The 23,823-nt window shown below is 43.3% G+C and overlaps 1 protein-coding gene across 1 annotated transcript in view; it reads right to left on the reverse strand.

The window, feature by feature from the left end:
* Window positions 1-233: 233 nt before the first annotated feature.
* The window catches only part of LOC117042662 (oocyte zinc finger protein XlCOF6-like), a 54,388-nt gene continuing 30,798 nt past the window's right edge, over window positions 234-23,823 (reverse strand). Inside the window, 3 exon segments of the mRNA XM_033142249.1 lie at window positions 234-832; window positions 834-2,407; window positions 7,946-8,072. Of these exon segments, the coding sequence (XP_032998140.1) occupies window positions 740-832; window positions 834-2,407; window positions 7,946-8,072 (1,794 nt within the window). The 3' untranslated portion in view covers window positions 234-739.

A 23,823-nucleotide genomic window follows, 5' to 3' on the forward strand; every position in this document is an offset into this window, starting at 1 on the left:
TATGGAGGGTCAAAGGCTATGCACTTTGTATAGACATACCGGTAACTACATACTTGTATAGACCTAACTTCATGCTTCATGCATCTGATGAAGGGCATTTTGAAAGCATCCCTGTTTCAGTGTGGGATTCAGTCAAAAACAGGCAAATTGAGGTAGCAGAACTGAAGCTGCTTTGGCACCAAACTATTAAGTGGAATAGGTGAGAATGAATATTTTGAAAGGGACCTGAGCTTTATTAAAGTTTTAAGAACCCATTATCACAAAAAAACCATTTTGAACAACAACACAAGGTTATTAGCAACTGGTCCAAAGGAACCCAAACCAGCAATATTCACTAACCACGGAAGTGTAGGTGGGAATGATGCACTGACACAGGAAATCCAGATCCAGCTCTCAGTTCTGAGCAATATGCAGAACTGCGGGGAGAGTCCAGAATGCCAGATTTCAAGCTATCCAGATCAACAATCTACAGATACATCTTGAAAAAGAGAGGGTCGCAAAATAGCATGGCCCCCAAGATAAAAAACAATCAATGCTAAATTATTTTCTGCACATCCATAGACTTGACAGTCATCATAACTTCCCAGGAACTCTGGGAACACTGAGTGGAAAATTCTATACATTTATATGGTTTTCCCACTGTGTGAATTTGCTGGTGTCTCCTATGGGGTCCATGTTGACTGAAGCCCTTGCCACATTCAACACATTTAAATGCAGACATTTTCCGCATTCAATACATTCAAATGCTTTCTCCCGTGTGAGTTCGTTGATGTATTCTGAGGTTTCCACTATCACTGAAGCTCTTTCCACATTCAATACATTTCAGCGGTTTCTTCCCCCGTGTGAGTTCGTTGGTGTTTTCTAAGGTCTCCACTTCGACTGAAGCTCTTTCCACATTCCATACATTTATATGGTTTCTCGCCCGTGTGAGTTCGTTGGTGTTTTCTAAGGTCTCCACTTAGACTGAAGCTCTTTCCACATTCAATACATTTAAATGGTTTCTCCCCTGTGTGAGTTTGTTGATGTACTTTAAGTTTTCCACTTTGACTGAAGCTCTTTCCACATTCAATACATTTAAATGGTTTCTCCCCTGTGTGAGTTTGTTGATGTACTTTAAGTTTTCCACTTTGACTGAAGCTCTTTCCACATTCCATACATTTATATGGTTTCTCGCCCGTGTGAGTTCGTTGGTGTTTTCTAAGGTCTCCACTTAGACTGAAGCTCTTTCCACATTCAATACATTTAAATGGTTTCTCCCCCGTGTGAGTTCGTTGATGTACTTTAAGTTTTCCACTTTGACTGAAGCTCTTTCCACATTCAATACATTTAAATGGTTTCTCCCCTGTGTGAGTTTGTTGATGTACTTTAAGTTTTCCACTTTGACTGAAGCTCTTTCCACATTCCATACATTTATATGGTTTCTCCCCCGTGTGAGTTCGTTGGTGTATTCTAAGGTCTCCACTTCCACTGTAGCTCTTTCCACATTCAATACATTTAAATGGTTTCTCCCCCATGTGAGTTCGTTGATGTACTTTTAGTTTTCCACTTTGGCTGAAGCTCTTTCCACATTCAATACATTTAAATGGTTTCTCCCCCATGTGAGTTCCTTGGTGTGTTCTAAGGCCTCCAATTTGACTGAAGGTCTTTCCACATTCAATACATTTAAATGGTTTCTCCCCTGTGTGAGTTCGTTTATGTATTGTAAGGTGTTCATTTTGACTGAAGGTCTTTCCACATTCAATACATTTAAATGGTTTCTCCCCTGTGTGAGTTCGTTGGTGTACTTTAAGTTTTCCACTTCTACTGAAGCTCTTTCCACATTCAATACATTTAAATGGTTTCGCCCCCGTGTGAGTTTGTTGGTGTCTTCTAAGGTGTGCATTTTGACTGTAGCTCTTTCCACATTCAATACATTTAAATGGTTTCTCCCCTGTGTGAATTCGTTGGTGTGTTCTAAGTAATTCACTTCTACTGAAGTTCTTTCCACATTCAATACATTCAAATGCTTTCTCCCCCGTGTGAGTTCGTTGGTGTGTTCTAAGTCCATCACTTCTACTGAAGCTCTTTCCACATTCAATACATTTAAATGGTTTCTCCCCTGTGTGAGTTCGTTGATGTATTCTAAGTGATTCATTTTTACTGAAGCTCTTTCCACATTCAATACATTTAAATGGTTTCTCCCCCATGTGAGTTTGTTGATGTCTTCTAAGTGTTTTACTTTCGCTGAAGCTCTTTCCACACTGCATACATTCAAATGGTTTCTCCCCTGTGTGACTTTGTTGGTGTATCCTCAGTGTTCCCCTGTGACTAAAGCACATCCCACATTCCATACATTTAAACTGTTTTTTTGTTCTTCCCAATAAATTCACAGGTGGCTCCAATGAATTCTGACCCTCATCTTCCTGACCTGTTTGGGAGGAAGAGAATCCTGTTAGACATTCAAGAATGAACACACATCAATCTCAATATGCACATTCTCTTATTTTAATTCCATTTCCATTCTCTACTTTCCTCGCTATGTTCCAAATTTTTAGGAATATAGAAGAGATAATGGCAAGAGCAACACATGATCACTCCATTCACACCTAATAAAGCAGCAGCATTTTATAATACTTTTCTACGTTGGAATGGGCTCCTTAAACACACCTCTGTATTTTTCATTTTCAAGTAAGGAAATGATCTCAGGTTCGAATAACAGTATCTTCTCTGAGTAATTAGCAAAACTTTCATGGGTTCCATGATCACTGCAGATGGTGACAGCAGTCATGAAATCAGAAGACCCCTGCTTCTTGGGAGAAAGCAATGACAAACCTAGACAGCATCTTAAAAATGAGAGACATCACATTGCCAACAAAGGTCCGGATAGTTAAAGATATGGTTTCCCCAGTAGTAATGTATGGAAGTGAGAGCTGGACCATATGGTGCTGGAGGAAACTCTTGAGAGTCCCATGTACTGCAAGAAGATCAAACCTATCCACACTTAAGGAAATCAGGCCTGAGTGCTCACTGGAAGGACAGATCCTGAAGCTGAGGCTCCAATACTTTGGACACCTCATGAGAAGAGAAGACTTCCTAGAAAAGAGCCTGATGTTGGGAAAGATGCAGGGCACAAGGAGAAGGGGACAACAGAGGATGAGATGGTTGGACAGTGTTCTCAAAGCTACCAACATGAGTCTGACCGAACTGCGGTAGGCAGTGGAAGATAGGAGTGCCTGGCATGCTCTGATCCATGGGGTCACAAAGAGTCGGACACGACTAAACAACAAACAACCACAACAACAAAGTGTGAGAATATTGCAGTATATTAGAACCTAAGAAGAGTCTTAATCCATTCCACAAGTACGTTCTAAAACCAAAGCATTCCCAAACAAAAGCACACCTTTGTATAGAAAATAATGCAAAATGGATAAATCAATTCCAGATTTTTTAAAAACAACCCCTAAAACAGCAGTTTAACATATACTTTACAATTTTAAAGCACCATTGATCCATAAAATGAAATCAATAATGTACTGTACATTATATATATATAATTATATTATATATAAAATAGGTAAAACAGTATTGTAGATGAGAAAAAATTTTATTTCCTGCACGGATGATAGTCATTGTTTGGAAGGGGTTTTTTAAAATTCATTTCCACAGTCACACAATCAATCCATTGACAATGTGCAGGCAAAGGCAAACGTTTAATTTTATTAAGATCTTAATTTCAAAATGCTGTTTTTTTCGTGTGTTTGTCTTGTGTGTGCTCCGTTGGACGATTTGGTCTGTGACCGTTTAATAAAATTTGATTTGACAATCAATCAATCAATCAATCAGTAGCTGAACAGGGTTCTACACATTAAGGGAAAAAAATGAACCGAAAAAGCCTCAAAAACAAAAAAGTAAAATAAATAGCAAAAACAAAATCTGTACTGTGAAATAATTAAGTGCCAGACCACTCAAACAGGCACCACTTTCATGCTTGGAAATAATTTACTTCTTTATCTCTATTGTTGTTCTACTACCGGTTCTTTTGGTTTTGCAGCTTTTTGCAGTCGATCAATCAAAAGCACAAAATAAATATAAAAAAACAGACAGACCTTAGTGTAACACTGAAAACGGAAGTGTGGCACTGAAAACAGATGTTTTGCACTCATATTGGAAGTTTAACACTCAATATGGACCATGTTCGACTTCTGAAAAAAGTTCACAAACCAGAACACTTACTTCCAAGTTGTTTGACTACCAAGCCGTTTGAGAACCAAGGTACCACTGTATTAAGAAGTATATGACCAGGAGGGCAGAGCACAAACCTGTCTAATCCTTTTTTTCAAGCTATCCAAGTTGCTGGCCGTCAGTGTCTCTTGTAGGATGGAAGTCCATAGACTAACTATGCTCCTGTTGATTTATCTTTTGTAGCCCTGAAAGGCTAATAAATGTGTTATAGCCTAAGCTTTTGTGGGCTGCACTCTGACGAAGTGGATTCTTGACGAGGAAATCTGGTGCCACTATAAACTTGGAGTCTCTTTGTTGGCTTTGTGTAATTATTTTGAAATTTATACGAAATTTATACCACAGCATCTCAATGGATCCTGACCACCTAGCAGATCAAAAGCATATCAAAAGTGCAAGTAGATTAAATAGGTACTGCTCCGGCGGGAAGGTAAACAGCATTTCCCAGCGCTGCTCTGGTTGGCCAGAAGCAGCTTTGTCATGCTGGCCACATGACACAGAAGCTATACGCCGGCTCCCTTGGCCAGTAACGCCGCAGCCCCAGAGATGAGTGCCGCAGCCCCAGAGTCGGACACAACTGGAACTAATGGTCAGGGGTCCCTTTGTTGTTGTTGTTGTTCAGTCGTGTCCGACTCTTCGTGACCCCATGGACCAGAGCACACCAGGCACGCCTATCCTTCACTGCCTCCCGCAGTTTGGCCAAACTCATGTTAGTAGCTTCAAGAACACTGTCCAACCATCTTATCCTCTGTCGTCCCCTTCTCCTTGTGCCCTCCATCTTTCCCAACATCAGGGTCTTTTCTAGGGAGTCTTCTCTTCTCATGAGGTGGCCAAAGTACTGGAGCCTCAACTTCAGGATCTGTCTTTCTAATGATCACTCAGGGCTGATTTCTTTGAGAATGGATAGGTTTGATCTTCTTGCAGTCCATGGGACTCTCAAGAGTCTCCTCCAGCACCATAATTCAAAAGCATCAATTCTTCGGCGATCAGCCTTCTTTATGGTCCAGCTCTCACTTCCGTACATTACTACTGGGAAAACCATAGCTTTAACTATACGGACCTTTGTCGGCAAGGTGATGTCTTTGTTTTTTAAGATGCTGTCTAGGTTTCTCATTGCTTTTCTCCCAAGAAGCAGGCGTCTTCTAATTTCGTGACCCAAGAAAGTGAAATCTCTCACTGCCTCCATTTCTTCCCCTTCTATTTGCCAAAAGGTGATGGGACCAGTGGCCATGATCTTAGTTTTTTTGATGTTGAGCTTCAGACCATATTTTGCGCTCTCCTCTTTCACCCTCATTAAAAGGTTCATTAATTCCTCCTCACTTTCTGCCATCAAGGTGGTATCATCAGCATATCTGAGCTTGTTGATATTTCTTCCGGCAATCTTAATTCCGGTTTGGGATTCATTCAGTCCAGCCTTACGCATGATGAATTCTGCATATAAGTTAAATAAGCAGGGAGACAATATACAGCCTTGTCGTACTCCTTTCCCAATTTTGAACCAATCAGTTGTTCCATATCCAGTTCTAACTGTAGCTTCTTGTCCCACATAGAGATTTCTCAGGAGACAAATGAGGTGGTCCGGCACTCCCATTTCTTTAAGAACTTGCCATAGTGTGCTGTGGTCGACACAGTCAAATGCTTTTGCGTAGTCAATGAAGCAGAAGTAGATGTTTTTCTGGAACTCTCTAGCATTCTCCATAATCCAGCGCATGTTTGCAATTTGGTCTCTGGTTCCTCTGCCCCTTCGAAATCCAGCTTGCAATTCTGGGAGTTCTCAGTCCACATACTGCTTAAGCCTGCCTTGTCGAATTTTAAGCATAACCTTGCTAGCGTGTGAAATGAGTGCAATTGTGCGATAGTTGGAGCATTCTTTGGCACTGCCCTTCTTTGGGATTGGGATGTAGACTGATCTTCTCCAATCCTCTGGCCACTGCTGAGTTTTCCAAACTTGCTGGCATATTGAGTGTAGCACCTTAACAGCATCATCTTTTAAAATTTTAAATAGTTCAGCTGGAATATCATCACTTCCACTGGCCTTGTTGTTAGCAAGGCTTTCTAAGTCCCATTTGACTTCACTCTCCAGGATGTCTGGCTCAAGGTCAGCAACCACATTACCTGGGGTGTAAGAGACCTCCATATCTTTCTGGTATAATTCCTCTGTGTATTATTGCCACCTCTTCTTGATGTCTTCTGCTTCTGTTAGGTCCTTTCCACTTTTGTCCTTAATTGTGGTAATCTTTGTATGAAATGTTCCTTTCATATCTCCAATTTTCTTGAACAAATCTCTGGTTTTTCCCATTGTTACTTTCCTCTATTTCTTTGCATTGCTCGTTTAGAAAGGCCCTCTTGTCTCTCCTTGCTATTCTTTGGAAATCTGCATTCAATTTCCTGTTTCTTTCACGATCTCCCTCGCATTTTGCTTGTCTTTTCTCCCCCGCTATTTGTAAGGCCTCATTGGACAGCCACTTTGCTTTCTTGCATTTCTTTTTCATTGGGATGGTTTTCGTTGCTGTCTCCTGTATAATGTTACGAGCCTCCATCCACAGTTCTTCAGGCACTCTATCCACCAAATCTAAATCCTTAAACCTGTTCTTCACTTCAACTGTGTATTCATAAGGAATTTGATTTAGATTGTATCTTACTGGCCCAGTGGTTTTCCCTAGTTTCTTCAGTTTAAGCTGGAATTTTGGTATAAGAAGCTGATGATCTGAGCCACAGTCAGCTCCAGGTCTTGTTTTTGCTGAGTGTATAGAGCTTCTCTATCTTTGGCTTCAGAGAATATAATCAATCTGATTTCGATGTTGCCCATCTGGTGATGTCCATGTGTAGAGTCGTCTCTTGTGTTGTTGGAAAAGAGTGTTTGTGATGACCAGCTTGTTCTCTTGACAGAACTCTATTAGCCTTTGCCCTGCTTCATTTTGAACTCCAAGGCCAAACTTGCCAGTTGTTCCTTTTATCTCTTGACTCCCTACTTTAGCATTCCATTCCCCTATAATGAGAAGAGCATCCTTCTTTGGTGTCATTTCTATAAGGTGTTGTAAGTCTTCATAGAATTGGTCAATTTCCTTTGGTCCCTTTACCTTTACCTATCTCCATGGAAGCTTAGAAACGGATAAAATTACAACGGTGCTATAAAATATTGTACCACTCACTCACTCTCACACACAACCCCCGACTGTAACATTGGCAAATTTACACAATTCGCTTATCCTCCTTCTTCCTAGCCCTCCCTCCACACAACTGTGCAAGACTGTTACGAATTCCATGCATCTGTGTACACTGATGGCACGCAAAACCTCATGTGGAAGAAAACTATTGGAGGAATTCAGTATTGTGCTGTGTCAATCACTCCATCACAGAAAGCACCTCAGCTTCCTAGATGTAATGGTTCTCCCTCTCCTCTCTCTATGCATTTAACGTTGCATCTACTTCGGTCCCAAGAGAAGTTGCTGATCATTGGGCTTTCCTCCCACAGCATCCTTCTCCAACTTGATGCTCTCTGGAAGTTGTTAGACTACATCTCCCATCATTCCATTGGTCATGCTGGCTGTGGGTGAGGGAAGTTGGAAATCTAATGATGTCTGGAGGGTAGTATGTTGGAAAAGGCTAATTCAGAGGTCCTGGCAATCCCATTGTCTGAGGATTTCAGGCAGGAGGGAGGAAATGGCTTCTGGTGGACCCTCCGCAATTTGCAAAAGCATGCAAGGACCCAGACCCCAACCCTTACCCAGAAAACTGGCCTCTTCTTCACTCTCTCCCGCAGCCTTTGCCGAGAGATGGATGTTCTCTGTGTCCAAGGGATCCTGCTCAGACTTGGGGGACTTAATTGCAACATCTTCCACAGGCCACGATTCCTGGAACAGAGATTGGGATGCAGATTAGGACATCATGAAAAGCTCGAGAATCTGACTAGCAGAGAGCCTGGGGGTCAGGAATCCAGGCTGTAAGCTCGATAACAGTACACAAGACATAATTAACTTAAAGATTTCTTGCCAAACAAGCAATTAGCCATGGAGCGCTGTCTCCAAACATCCATCAAGTACACTCAAGTTGACCCTTCTGAAGAATCCTTCAGGCGTATGCAGAATATACTGAACCTATGACCCTTGCAGATGTGGGGAGATATGGGACTAGCACATTCCCAGTCAGTGGCAGAGGAAGGCTCTGCGCTACCCGGGCGCCTGTGCAACATTTCGCGCAGGGGCACTCCATTGTCGGACCACCGCTTCCGCTGCCCCCTTTTAAGCCGCAGAGTGAAAAAGCGGCTCGTGGGGCTGCTGAGTGCTATTGGCGGCTCCCCGCCAATCGCGCACGGCAGCCCCAGGAGCCGCCTTTTCCCCTCTGTGGCTCAAAAGGGAGCCGCGGAAGTGGCGGTCCGACAACGGAGTGCCCCTGCGCGAAATGTTGCACAGTCGCACAGCCGCACTCCGTCGTCGGGCCGTGCGCTGCTGCTCCCGGGGTGACGGAGGGAGCGGGGGCACGTGGGGGTGGCGGGTGGGGCCGCCGCTTGTCACCCCCATGTGCCGCCGTTCGTTCCGTCGCCCCGGGAGCAGCAGCACCGCACACACCGTGCGCTGCTGCTCCCAGGGCGACGAAGCGAGCAGCGGCGCATGGGGGTGACAAGCGGTGGCCCCTCCTGCCACTCCCCACATACCACCGGTCACCCCGGGAGCAGCAGTGCTGCACGGACGGGGTGACGGAGGGAGTGGCAGCGTGTGGGAGTGGCGGGAGGGGCCGCCGCTTGTCACCCCCACCCTCCCGTCACCCGGGGCGTACCGTCACTACCGCCCCCCCAGCGACACCCCTGTTCCCAGTTCCCCCATTCGTTAGCCTTGCTGCCAGTGCACGACCACCGTTGGTAAGTCTGTGAAGCTACCCATGCAGAGTCCTTCTCTTTTGCCCTCTCTCACTAAAGGTTGGGTTGGAATCCTTCCTGGAATGATGCATTCTGCTTCTGGTGGCCAGGAGACTGTGCTGGTGGCTAGAGAATTTTGTTGTAAACTTGGAGCAACATGGGTTTCAGCGTAACTTTGCTGCAGCAATGCAAGAAAAACTGTGCCTATTTGTAATGCAGCTTTTCAGGTTGTGATTCAGTCATCTGAACCTGGCCATTATCTTTAAAAATGTTTCAACATCTTCACAAGGTAGGCCAGTGTTATTCTGTTTGCACTACACATGGGATTGCTGAGGTTGCAAGATGGGCCAAGACTTTCACCTCAGTGGAAAGCAAAGAACCTTTTGGAAATGGAGGCAATTTAGATGAGGAAAATGGGGGTTGATGGAAGGACACCTCTTCCAACACAGCCTCTGCTCTGATGAAATTCAGAGTCCCCTGCAGCTGTTCAGGTAAAGTAAGAACATCAGGAGATATGACTGCAAACCTCCCATGTATACTAAAGTTTGGTCTAACAAGCCTTTTTAAAGTAGATTGGAGAGAAAGTGCAGGGAGGAGGAATATTCAACACCATACTCCATGTCTAGAGGCGCTGGACCTGTGACCTCCAGATGCTGGAAACCCAGGTGAGAGGAGGTCACTTACCTTTTCCGGAAGCCCCTCAGTGTCTGGGGGCAGGGTCTGGTCTGTCCTCCCTGCTCTCACGTTGGACCACTGGCTGTCATCCACAGCTCCCCTGAAGGAGGCCAGGAGGACACCATCCCTGGAGTGGGGAGGACTGGGAGCCTGTGGGGTTTCCCAGCTTGAACGAGAGGGGTGCATCGTCTTCAGGAAATCCTGAGCATCCCAGTGCTGCTGTGGCTGCCCCTCCTCTGCCTCCTTCTTAATTTCACATAAATCTGCACAAGGCAGAAGATCTCTGAAGGTCTCATCTTGGCCTGCAGGAGATCTTTTTCCTTTGGACTCCAGTCTCTCCCTTTGAATGGGTCTTCTCGGCCCCTGCTCTTCCATTTTTACACTACTCTGCTGGAAAGGAAATAAACACAAAGTAAAATACCAGTGTAAAATAAAACTCAAGAATAAAAACAAAAGCATTTAACCGTTAGCCAGTTTTTGAAATACTGTATATCATTACTCTTTCTATTTCTGATTTTCAATCGTTATGTCACCCAAACGCTCCCACCCATGCACAAGAGAAAGTTATCCAAAGACGGGGAAACCCCAAGGTTTACAGAACTACAAATAACATTTGGGGGTGGGAGGACCAAGGCAGTGGTAGGGAAATCCAAAAACAACCCAGTGAGAGGACTGAGCATGTTCAGTGATCAGGGAATGCTGATCCTGGCTGCAACTTCTAGATCTTAGTACATGATTAAGGCTGCGACAGACCCACCTAACATTTAAAATATATGCCTTCACCCAAGAAATCCTGAAAGCAGCAGTTTCTTAAGGGTGCTGAGAAGAGTAGCAAAAAACTAGTTCCCATATTTCTTTGGGGGAAGCCACGTGCTTTATATGTATGATGTTTGCAGAGCCTAAAATACAAACAAACAAAAGGAATTTTGACGAACAAAATCAAATAACAAAATCAGCACTGTTCTGAGATGGGATAGAAGCCCTGATCTGGAGATAAATGATCTCCCTGGCTGCTCTTTAAAGAGGGTTTCTAACAGGGTGGATTTGATTTAAATCAAACTGATTTAAATCACTAGTCAGTAAGGCTTGATTTAAATCATAGTTTTCTACAAAAGACTAATTCTTGGTGGTATAACTTTAATATGCAAGTAGATGAAGATTTTTAGAATAACAACTTTTCATATTAGTTTTTTTATCCCCAGTTTAATAGGTTAATCATTCATATTTGGACAACTTTTCTGTTGTACTTAGGAAGGAGAAAAATAACCATTACCTTAATAATAACAATTTAAATAGATGTATTAGATCCATTCCACTCCAAACAATCAGAAAAATATTGTTTCTATTCTATTCACTGAACTTCTTGAAACTTAGCACTGAAGGGGTTGATTCTGTATTCATAGATTTGTAGAACAATAGGATTAATGTCTTTTTTCTCAACTCTGTTCATGTTATAACATTTTTGCTGTGAAGAAGAGGCATGTGATCTCTGCTGAGTCAAATTCAGTTTTGAGAACTGCAAAAGTAAACCAAGCATCTGTGATAATATCTTGTAGGCAGAGAAACTACCCAATAATCTTACAAAAACTTCTGGAAGAGCATAAATGATATTGTGAATGGATTAATGGAATTTATTTACCAAAAAAATTAAACATATGCAGCCTTATTCTACATAATTAAAAAAACTAATCTTTATTTCATGATTGAATAACCTTTGGATGGTAATATATTTTCCTCAAAAAGCATTTTATTTTTTAAAAATCCGATTTAAATAAAAAAATCCGATTTTTTTGATATATATTTTTTTAAAATCATTTATTTTTATCCACCCTGGTTTCTAAAGAACAACCAGAAGGGTTTTTTTCCTAGATCTCATTGCTAATTCAGCAGAGTCTTCTTGTGCTCTTATTTCTCCCCCACCCCAGCACTGGGGTTTGAAGGAGAAAACATGGTGATTGTGTGTGTGTCTCTGCATACGTGAGAGAGTTTGCAAGACTTGTATGTATGCAAGATGACGTCTGGTGAGCATTTGCAGTATATTTGGCGTGTGTGCATGTGACTTTATGGTCCGCATCTCTTTTCTGTGTGCATGCATGTGCATACATTGGCCACACAGCTCACTGGAATGTGGCCTCCATAATCAATGCAGCTTTAAGCCCCTAAATGTTCCTCTTGCTCTATAGGAAAGAACAATCAATTCTGAGACTATCAGGAGGAGAGAACTCCTGGATCTACAGAGTTAATGTTCTCAACATCCTATGGAAACGAAACTGCATTGAGATTTCTCTCTAATTACTTTGAGATTTTTTTCTTTAAAATATGAAGCAGTATAGAAATGAAATGAGTAATAATCTGAACATTAATAGCTAATTTCAATTTCGCCTTCCTTACTCTTTTACAATATCGTCATCAATGTTTTTTATTATCATTAACTCATTTCCATAGGCCATTTCTTTGCATTCTCAAAACTGTCACCCACTTTAACTCTCAGCCTTCTTCTGAAAACTCAGCTGCGTTACTGAGGAAGGTGGAAGATAAAACCTTTAAAGAAAGAGGCTTAAGCCTCTCTCACTTATTTATACGCAGACACAAGAGGTCACTAGCTTCAACAGCTTGGGGAAAGATCAGGTGTGTTCTCCTGGGAACAGATCTATTAGCTGTTTTATTAGCCGTGACTGATCAATAGAACCTTCATGTGTAGGCCCAGTGTACATTGATTTGGGGCAGGCAAAAGCAGCCATTTCCTTGCTAAATGAACCTGATGGACATCATTGCCACAAAATGTGGTGGTGGTGGCTTAGAGCAGTGTTTTTCAACCACTGTTCCACGGCACACTAGTGTGCCGCGAGATGTTGCCTGGTGTGCTGTGGGAAAAATTGTGTTTATTTGATTCCTATTCAAGAGAATTACTTTATATATAGTCAATATAGGCACAGAGTTAAATTTTGTAACATTTTCTAATGGTGGTGTGCCTCCTGATTTTTTTCATAAAACAAGTGTGCCCTTGCCCAAAAAAGGTTGAAAAACACTGGCTTAGAGAGCTTTAAAAGGCCATTCATGAATGAGGGCGATAGGTTTATCAATGGCACTGGCGGAGATAAAGGGGGGGCAGGAGTAGTGGCGTGCAAAGGGTGCCACGGGGCTGCAGAGTGAGGGGGGCACCTCCCTGCCGCCCTGCTCTTCCTCGCCTTCCCTCTCCGCCGGTGGGAGAGCGTGAGCTTGTGCCTGTGCTGCCGCCCCCTCAACCCACTCATCGCCCTTGCAGCCACCGCAGGGAGGCAGAAGCAGGCGAGAGGGAAGGACAGTCGGAGCGGAGGGAGGACCGTGGAAGAGGAAGGGGCTCCCCGATGAGGGACAGGGAGAGGGGCGGAAAACTCAGGGAGACAGAAGCCCCAGGCACGCCGCTGATCAGTGGGCGACTATATGCAGCCTCCATCGCGAAGCAGCAGCTGCCTTGGCCCCCTCATTGTGCCCCTTGAGCTCAACATCGTCTCTAGGACTGAAGGAAGCAGCTCCCCGGGGTCTCAGGCAGGGTCCGTGCCAGCCTGACCTAGAGATGTTTGCCCCTGTGTCCTCCTGCAGATGCCCTGCTCCTGAGCTGAGCCCCTTCCCCTTCCTGCCCGGTTGGGGGGCGCCCTGCAGCCTCCGGCTGGACTCAGGGCCTGATCCTGCCAGGCGAGGCGCACGTACTTCTCCTCCTCCTTCACTTGCACCACCCTCCTGCCCCGCCCCCCGCGCGTCCTGCACCTCTGAGTCCTCGCTCCGTCCCTGCACCGGAATCCGGCTCCTCTCCGGGGAAACTCGCCAGGCCACTGGCCGCTGCTCCTCCGCTCTCCTCGGCGGGGGGACAGGAAAGTGCAGCCGCTCTCTTGTCCCCCTGGCTGGCCCCGTTTCCTGCCTCTCTGAGCATCGGAGCTCGCTGGCTGTGGGAGGCTGCAAGGCTGGATGCGCCCCCTTGCAAGGCGAAGGCATCGTGCATCCCGCGAGACTGCCCTGCTGCTTCCCCTGCCCTCGTAATTGCAGCTCGCTGCTTCTGATCCTGGAGGTTCTGTTCTTCACTGTCAGGGCAAATAGATGGACCCTATTAGATCTAGATCTAGTACGTGCCTGGCGTACTCTGGTCCATGGGGTCACGAAGAGTCGGACACGACTGAACGACTGAACAACAACAACAACAACAACATTAGATCTAGTCCAATCCTAGCTCTGCAGCTGCAGGGAACAAACTGTTGCCACCCTTCTCTTGGGGTCTTCACACGCCACCATCTGTGTTGCCTGTACACAAATAGCTGCGCCTGTTTTAGCTCAGTAGGTAGAGCTTGAGATACTTCATGATCAGCCTTGTGAGTTCGAGCCTCATGTGAAAAAAGTGGAAATAAAGTGTAATGTTACCTTGAAATTGTGTGCCCAGTACTCCAGTGGTTTAAAAAAATCTTTTGAAAACAAAACAAAACACCCTTCCCTTTTCTATACCCTACTGTGTGTTTTGTAATAAGTGGGTTTTGATTAGAAAGCTGCTTCATTGAAATATATCTGGCATTTTATACGCAGCTTCCATCCTATATTAAAAACATAATAAAATATTAAACATTAAAAATCTTTCCTATACAGGATTGCTTTCACAGGGCCATGGGATCAGATAACTCCATACCCTCCAACATTTCTTCATTGAAAATAGGGACACCCTAAGGAGAACCAGGACATTCTGGGTGGGATCATATCAGAAACCAGACGGATTCTAGTCTAAATCAGGGACATCCCTAGAAGATAGTGACACTTGGAGGGTCTGTCTTTTCCTGCTTTTTCAGTTTATATGGAAGCAGAACAAGCATTTTATTTTATTTTTAAAAACAGAGGAAATGAGGCCCAAATCTTAGTGCTCATCCCAGGTTAAAGATTAGCAGCCACACCCTAAAAAAGAACTATCAAATGATTTTGTTAGCAAGTGTCAAGGCCAATTCCTAACTTGTATTCCTGGGCTGCCTCTACCTTGAGAAGCATAGTTCTCACTTATAAGGGAGTCCTATGCTGCCCATAGCCAGCCCTGGTCAGCAATGTGTCTGCAGCTCTTTGAGCCAGTTGAAGTTTCTGAGCCCTTTTCAAGTGTGTTACAGTAACCCCTACGACATGTGGCATCAAATTGCTTTTTTGGGGGTGATTATCTGTTTGTTTAAAACAATATATATATATTGTATATATATAGCTTAATTTCTCTTAATGCTTAATTGTTTCTTGAGAAGAGGCTCTTAGGATCATGAAGCAATGCCTTTCAACTCAGCTCCATAAATCTGATTGTGCCCTCACACTGCCCCTTTTTGTTTGTGGACTTTGATCCAGACGGGAAAAGGTTAAGCAGAATCCACCCCCTTCTCTGTGTCGCCCTTAGGTGTGCTCAGCTTTCACCTGCTTCATGACTCCACCTTGCATGAGAAAGAAGGATGGAGCTCCAGGAAACAGGAAGTGGTCCTTCAACCAGCCAGGACATCTCACCATCACAGACAGATCCCCTCTCCTGCTGTGGAGTCAAGAGTGGCCCTGGGATGGCAGAGAGAGATGGGGAAGGGGCCGGGGACAGAAGGAATGGCAGGGCTCCAGATGCTCCCTTGGACCCCTTCCTTGACTCCAAGGGGAGCTCCTCTTCTGGGGCTCAAAGCATTGGCGTGGAGGTTTGATTTTTTTGTTAGGACTGAAAGGAAGCAGAGAAGGACACACTAAAATCTGGATGAAAATAGCCCTTTCCGAGCAAATAGCTACTGGATAACATAAAATGGGGTTTAGCTGTAATGCTCACCTGCCTCCCTGGATGAGTCTTTTCTTGGGGTTAGGGAGCTGGGGTGGTCAATCAACATGAAGTTTCCAGTTTACCTTTCCTTCTAGTCAGCTATTCCAGTTCATCATTCCTCCCCATTTCTTTGTGGAGGGTCAAAGGCTATGTACTTTGTATAGACTTAACTAAAACCAACAACTGGTATCTTCTGGGTGAACCAAGGTATCTTCTTTTTGCATTGTCAGGAAGTGACAACTGTCCAAGCTATCCAGATCAACAGTTTTCAGATACCTCTTGAAAAAGAGAGGATTGCCAAATAGCATGGCCCCCAAGAATGAAAGCAAGCACTGACAAATTATTTTTTTGACATCCAGAGACACAGAATGATAGAGTTGGAAGAGACCACAAGGGCCATCCAGTCCAACCCCCTGCCAAGCAGGAAACACCATCAAAGCACTGTTTGACAGTGGAATTTGCTGCCAAGGAGTGTGGTGGAGTCTCCTTCTTCGGAGGTCTTTAAGCGGAGGCTTGACAGCCATCTGTCAGGAATGCTTTGATGGTGTTTCCTGTTTGGCAGGGGGTTGGACTGGATGGCCCTTGTGGTCTCTTCCAACTCTATGATTCTATGATTCACCGGGCGCCCCTCTAGCCCAGGATCAAAGGAGGATGTTCCCTGTGTAAACAGTCCCGTAGCCATCAACGGGCAGCAGCAGCCAGTAACTTCAAAGGCTGCTGCCCACGGCAATGCGGAGCTGGATTTAATTGTGCACTTAGATGCCACCTTCCATCTGCCAGGAGCAGTTCAAACCATTCTCCCTCCAGCCCAAGGTCTGATTCTCCCTAGGTCCCACAATGGACAAATCCCTGGTGTGTTTGACGCTGATTGTAACGGCATTCTTCAAATGCCCACTATTTGGACACGGTCTCGGCAAGAAAGCCAGTCCGAGGCACTGCTAATCTGATTTTTTTTTACGGTGCCTGTAGTGGCAGAAAGCTTGCTTGGGGGGGGTGTAACCACTGCGCTCCCTGGTTCCTGATTCATTTTGCTCACACTTCCTCTCATAAAGGAGATGCTGCAGTTAAAATTGGCCCTACATAGTATTGTTTTTGCTAATGCAAATGTCATTGTGATATGACAAGTGCAACAGCCCTTCACCTGGTCAACAGTTGTTTTCAAGAAGCTTCTTTTTTTAATTTTTATTAACACTTTATTATTATTTTTAAAAAGACATTCACACAATTCACACAATTCACACATCCAACACATCCACCAAATATTACTACAATATTACAAAATTACAGAAAGCTTCAAAAAACAAAAACACAAAACAAAGAAAAAACAAAAAAACTGTCAGGTTTCTGGGCATCTTAGAGTTAATGATGCAAGAGGCGTTCTGATCCTGGGAGTCTAGCCTTGCCCACTGGAATACGGGCACTTTTCCTTTGTCTAGAAAAGGGGAGGTTTGGTTTCACTTTCCCCTTCGCCTCACTCTGTGTTCAGTGTACCGTTACTGCTGAATGTGAGTTTCTTAGTTTGCTGCAAGCATGCAGCTCAAGTCTGTAGGACTTGTGTATGTGCTACTAAATAAAGCCTAGTTTAGTTTAGTAGCACTGGCGTCTGTCAAGTTATTTCAGACACCACGGAGAAGCAGACCTAAAAGCCATCCCGACGCTGTGATTCACTCTGCAACTGAAGAATGCTTTTCTCTTTCTTTTTCTTTTTTTTTGTTTGTATTGATGAGACTGTAAATATTTTTTAATGTCTGTAAATAAAACCAATAAAGATTATTTATATAAAAAAAGGAAAAAGCCCCCTGCAATCTGGAGCCGGGAGCCCGGAGGGATGGGCAAGTTTTGGATGTTATAAAAAATTTCTCTACCCTTTGAAGTTGTGAACTGTCAGCAAGAAGAAGGAATTTAAGTTAAGACTTTGGATATATGATCGATAATTTTATGGACTAAAAGGATACAAGCATATGAATTTTGGGACAAATTTGGTGGTGCTTTTGGAAAGTTTGAGTGCTGAGAGTTCTAAACCGCGCCATTTCCCTTGTCTCCCCTGGCTGCCACCTTGAAAGAGGAAAAGGAAAACATGCCTGTCTTCCTTATAGACAAAACAACAGATGGCGTTGCTGACTCACAGGAGAAAATTCTGAAAATGCTCTGGGAAATAAAAGAAGAGATACAACAGAACACGAAAGAAATTTTAAAAATTTCCCAGAGCTGTCAAGAAATGGCAACACCAGAGACTATAATTGAAAATGTTCAAATGACATCGGACCTGAACAAAGCAATGGAATTTAAAGAAACTTGGACTGTTCCCTCTGTGAGAGGGAGGGAACAAGACATATGTTCAATACAAAATAACTTTAAAGAAGACTCAAAGAGGTTGGAGTAAGAGAGAGAGGGCATGATGGACTTTGGGAGCCAAATCCAGGGAAAATGAGAAATGTTCAATGTTTAGAAAATGACAATGTGGGTGAAAGGCAGAGATTAGGAAAAAGGAAATTGGGGGGGAAACAGCAGGGAGGGGGGAAGGGGAATGGATGGCTGTCAAGAAAGGATAAAGTGGGAGTGGGGTGAGAAATTATAAGAGACACTAATCTAGGTCGAACAAAGGGAATTGAAATCGGACTGTCTTATGGAACTTGTTGTATCGCCTGGGGTAACCCGGGTCCAGGAGTGAGGGGGTAAAAACAGATGAGATTTTGGTTTAAAAACATAATGTTAAATAAAGGAACATCTTTGGAAATTAACTTTAGGCTAAGGGGTTAAAATGTATAGAAAGAAAGAATGTATGAATTTAGAGGTAGGGTATAAGATGTAACACGAAAATTGCTACAAATGTAGTAAAATGGACACAATGAGGGGGGAATCGGGAAAGTCTATACAACAATGTATTCTAAATTATAAATGTGAAAATGTTTAACTGGTTGTTAAATTTCTAAATTTGAATAAAAATTTATATATATAAAGAGAGTTTGTTGGTGTCTTCTAAGGTGCGCATTTTGACTGAAGCTCTTTCCACATTCAATACATTTAAATGGTTGCTCCTCTGTGTGAGTTGGTTGATGTCTTCTGTTCTAAGTGCTCCACTTCTACTGAAGTTATTTCCACACTCAATACATTTTAAAAAAATATATTTATTGAATTTTATAAAACAAAAACAATTACAATAACAAACCCTACCACACTAAACAAAATACATGCAGTAGACAAAAACACAAAACAAAAAGATTCATTTCTTAACAAAATTGTCTCTCACATTGCAATTAGACTTCCTCCTGTCCTCTCTTCCCGCGTACCTTGTCTAACATCTTTAGTAATTTCTAAACCTCTTACAAAATCATATTTACTAAAAAAATTATCTATTACAACTTAACTAAATTTCCTTAACTCAAATTCATCTATCTTAAACACTTAATCTTACTCCAAATCTACAGCTTGGCTTTCCTTCCTAGTTATATATAATTATCAATCATACAATAATTTTTTTAATACAATTTAAATTTATTCCAGTCCTCTTCCACTGCATCATCCCTCAGGTCACGAAGTTTCCTGGTCATCTCCGCAAGCTCCATATACTGTACTCCATCATTTTCATCTGCCATTCATCAATCGTTGGTAATTCTTCTGTCTTCCAGTTTGTAGCTATCAAAATTCTAGCTGCTGTTGTGGCATACATAAATATCTATCACATTTAGATCACACAGTTCTATCACATTTAGGAATTTCCTGGCCAAGGATGCCCAGTAAAAAGGCTTCTGGTTTCTTTTAAAATGTGTTTTTCAACACCTTCTTCATTTCATTATAAATCGTTTCCCATAAGTTTTTTTACCTTTGGGCACGTCCACCACATATGAAAGAAAGTTCCTTCTGCTTCTTTACATTTCCAGCAATTATTATTTTGACCATGGTATATTTTTGCTAATTTAGCAGGAGTCAAATACATCATCTTCATAATATTCTCTCTAAGCAAATTACATGCTGAAAATTTTATACCTATTTTCCACGATCTTTCCCAGTCTTCTAACATAATATTGTGCCCCACATCCTTTGTCCAGTCTATCATTGTTGATTTAACCATTTCATCTTTAGTATGCCACTCAAACAACAAATTATACATTCTGCAAAGATTTTTAGTCTTTGGCTCAATCAATTCAGTCTCCAACTTGGATTTTTCTATCTGAAAACCAATTTTTCTATCTGACTTGAATGTCTCATTAATCTGATGATATTGCAACCAGTCTGTAACATTTAATGAAGCTCTTTTCACATTCTATACATTTACATGGTTTATCCCGTGTGAGTTTGTTGATGTATTCTAAGTGCTCCACTTTCACTGAAGCTCTTACCACACTCAATACATTTAAAGAAATGGAGTGGCCCTCATAGTCAATAAAAGAGTGGCAAAAGCTGTACTGGGATGCAATATCAAAAATGATAGAATGATTTTGATACAAATCCAAGGCAGACCTTTTAACATCACAGTAATCCAAGTTCATGCACCAACTACCGGGGCTGAAGAAACTGAAATTGACCAATTCTATGAAAACTTACAACATCTTATAGAAATGATACCAAAGAAGGATGTTCTTCTCATTATAAGGGATTGGAATGCTAAAGTAGGGAGTCAAGAGATAAAAGGAACAACTGGCAAGTTTGGCCTTGGAGTTCAAAACGAAGCAGGGCAAAGGATAATGAGAGCCAGTGGTGTAGTGGTTAAGAGCGGTAGACTTGTAATCTGGGGAACCGGGTTCCCGTCCCCGCTCCTCCACACGCAGCTGCTGGGTGACCTTGGGCTATTCACACTTCTCTGAAGTCTCTCAGCCTCACTCACCTCACAGAGTGTTTGTTGTAGGGGAGGAAGGGAAAGGAGAATGTTAGTCTCTTTGTGACTCCTTCGGGTAGTGATAAAGCGGGATATCAAATCCAAACTCTTCTTCTTCTTCTTCTTCTTCTGCTGTCAAGAGAACAAGCTCGTCATCACAAACACTCTTTTCTAAACAAAATAGAAAATTCTTTCCAGTAGCACCAACTGAGTTTGTTCTTGGTATGAGCTTTCGTGTGCATGCACACTTCTTCAGATACACTGAAACAGAAGTCACCAGATCCTTAAATATAGTGAGGGAGTGGGGAGGGGTATTACTCAGAGGGACATAAATCTGATATCAGGAATCACAAGACAGAGAAACCAGTAGGAGAACACTTCAATCTCCCAGGACATTCTATAAAATATCTCAAAGTAGCTGTATTAATACAAATAAATTTCAGAAATAGACTGGAAAGAGAAGTGGCTGAATTGCAACTAATCACCAAACTTAGAACCATGGAGAAACCTGGTCTGAACAAAGACATTGGATTCTTATCTCATTATACTTAACAAAGCTATCTTTAGCCATCTCACCCCTTGCCTTTCCCTGCAAGACTAATTGCAGCCGTTAAGAGTCATCAACAGGTTTTCCACACCTATCAGCTTATTCCCACCACCCTCTGAATATAGAACTGGATATGGAACAACTGATTGGTTCAAAATTGTTGTTTTTTTATAATAATATTTAGTGGTATTTTCTAAAAACACAACAAAAACATACCAAAAAAGAAAAAATACAAAACTACAAAAAGAAAAAAAACATAACATTTTACAAAAATAAGAAAAACAACAATATTCTATTATTAAAAATCTCAACTTTCTTGACATCTTTAACTGGACTTCCCCGTTTCCCCTTATTGCGTCCATTACCGAATATTTTACGTAACTTCCCAATTCAAATAGATCACATCTTTTTAAAAACTAATCCTCGACTAAAAAGAAAAAACTTTTTCAAAATCTAATTCTAGACAGGGGCGTCGTAGGGTGGGGGCGGTGGGGGCGGGCCGCCCCTAGCGGGTGTGTGCGGTGCTGCTGCTCCCGGAGTGACGGAGGGAGCGGCGGTGCGTGGGAGTGGTGGGAGGGGCCGCCGCTTGTCACCCCCACGCACCGCCGCTCCCTCTGTCACCCCGGGAGCAGCAGCGGCGCACAGTGTGTGCGGTGCTGCTGCTCCCGGGGCGACGGAACGAACGGCGGCACATGGGGTGACAAGCGGCGGCCCCTCCCACCACTCCCACACGCCGCCGCTCCCTCCGTCACCCCGGGAGCAGCAGCCCCCCGCTGGCCCAACCCCTCTCCTTTCCCCAGGACGGCTCCGCTCACGGAGCGCAGCGGGAGAGGGGCGGGCCAACTGGCCCGCGCGGAGGCGTTGTTCCATGCGCATGCGTCATGACGTCATGCGCATGGAGCGACGCCCCGCCCCCGTGGGTGCTGCTGGGCTTGCCGCCCCCGGCAGCCCAGTGGCTAGCAACGCCCCTGATTCTAGATTTTATACTCTCCTAACACTAAAATCATTTTGTAGGGTTCGTAGGATTTCCCCACCCCCGCCTCCAGGCTATTTCAGCCACTGGCGTCTGGGGTGAGGAAAAATCCTCTTTCTCTTTTGCCTCTCCCCAGCCCTCCGGCCGGGTCAAGGTAGGTCTTTCGCTGCCACCACCCCCTGAAACTCGAAACCTGGCTGACGCCACAGGACAAAGCGCGGGGGCCGCTTTTCCAAGTTCCGGCAGACAGCCTTCTCAGCTCAAACAGAGCTTCGGACAAATAATTCTTAACGGTAGTATGGCCAAGCGGTTAGGACTGGAATTAGCCAAGCAAACGCCGGGGTGAATGGAAAACCAGAACAAAAGCTCTTTTAAGCATTTTATTCAAAAGTTAACAAAACACTAAAGCATAATTTCCAGAATACAAGACACATGCAGAAAATAAAAACATTCTCACTAGACTAGACTAGACTAGGCACTTTCTTACTTAATCCCTCTCCCTAAGGCAGGGGCTGATACTTAGCTGCATTTGCATTTGAACGAGCTGGCAAAGTCCTCAGATGTTCTTCCAAGCCATAGCAGGCTAAGTCAGGTGTTAGAGAGCCCTCTAACACCTCAGCTCTCGGCAGCAGCAGTCTCCCGGCAGTAAGCTCGGCAGTAAGCTCCTTTGCATCACACAGCCCAGAATTGATAAGGCGTTAGGCCACGTGGGATCCTCCATTCAGTATCCTATAGAGGACCTAGCCTTTAATCCCATTAGCCAATCACTGCCACTGTCATTATTCTCACCTGTCAAAGATGAGAGGCAGCTGCAAGTCTCTGGGCCGTTACCTCCCTAATTTCTCATCCACTTGATAAACACCAGCTGGCCCCAGCCTAGTTCTTATCAGGGGCCAGGGTGCCTCTCTGGAGCCAAGACTTACACACCCCCAGCAATCTCCTGGTTGTAAAATTCTTCAAAGGCAACCCCTTTTACATTCCCAAAAGGGCACTTTCAGGTCACTTTCCCATGGCACAGCGATACCCATAATTCTGCTTTACCCAGAAATCTTTGCTCCAAAACCAAAGATTTTGGTCTTTCAATACACATTTAATTCAAATTATGTAAATGACAGCCTATCCTTTCCCCCCCCCCCCAAAACATCTAATTTTAAATCTTATAATATTCTTTTAAATACAATTTAAATTTTCCCCATTCTTTCTCCACCGCTTCGTCTCTCTGGTCACGGATTCTCCCGGTCATTTCTGCAGGCTCCATATACTCCAACATCTTCATCTGCCATTGTTCAATAGTAGGTAGTTCTTCCAATTTCCAGTTCTTGGCTGTTAAAACTCTTGCTGCTGTTGTGGCATACAATACTAAATTTCTATCACATTTCAAAATGTCTTTACCTAAGATGCCTAGCAAAAAGGCTTTTCTTAAAGGTATTTTTTTAAAAAAAAATTGAGTTCATTGTAAACCTTTTCCCAAAAGTCTCTCACCTTAGGGCACACCCACCACATATGAAAAAAGGTTCCTTCTGATTGCTTACATCTCCAACACTTGTTACTTAAACCATGGTAAATTTTTGCCAATTTAACAGGGGTCAAATACCACCTGTAGATCATCTTCATAAAGTTCTCTCTTAGTAAGCTACACGCTGTGAATTTAATATTTTGATTCCACAGCCGCTCCCAATCCTCCATCATGATGTTGTTGCCCAATCTATCATTGCCGATTTTACCAACTCATCTTGCGTATGCCACCCCAATAACAGATTGTACATTCTGGAAAGATTTTTACTTTTCGGTTCTAATAATTCTGTCTCCAACTTGGATTTTTCTATCTGAAAACCAACATTCTTATCTGCTTTAAATATTTCATTGATCTGATGATATTGTAGCCAGTTTGAAACTTGATCTTTCAGTTGTTCATAAGTTTTTATGTTAAAACTCTGACCTTCTTGTACCAAAATGT

This window comes from Lacerta agilis, chromosome 2 (assembly GCF_009819535.1).
Source record: "Lacerta agilis isolate rLacAgi1 chromosome 2, rLacAgi1.pri, whole genome shotgun sequence".
Taxonomy (NCBI): domain Eukaryota; kingdom Metazoa; phylum Chordata; class Lepidosauria; order Squamata; family Lacertidae; genus Lacerta; species Lacerta agilis.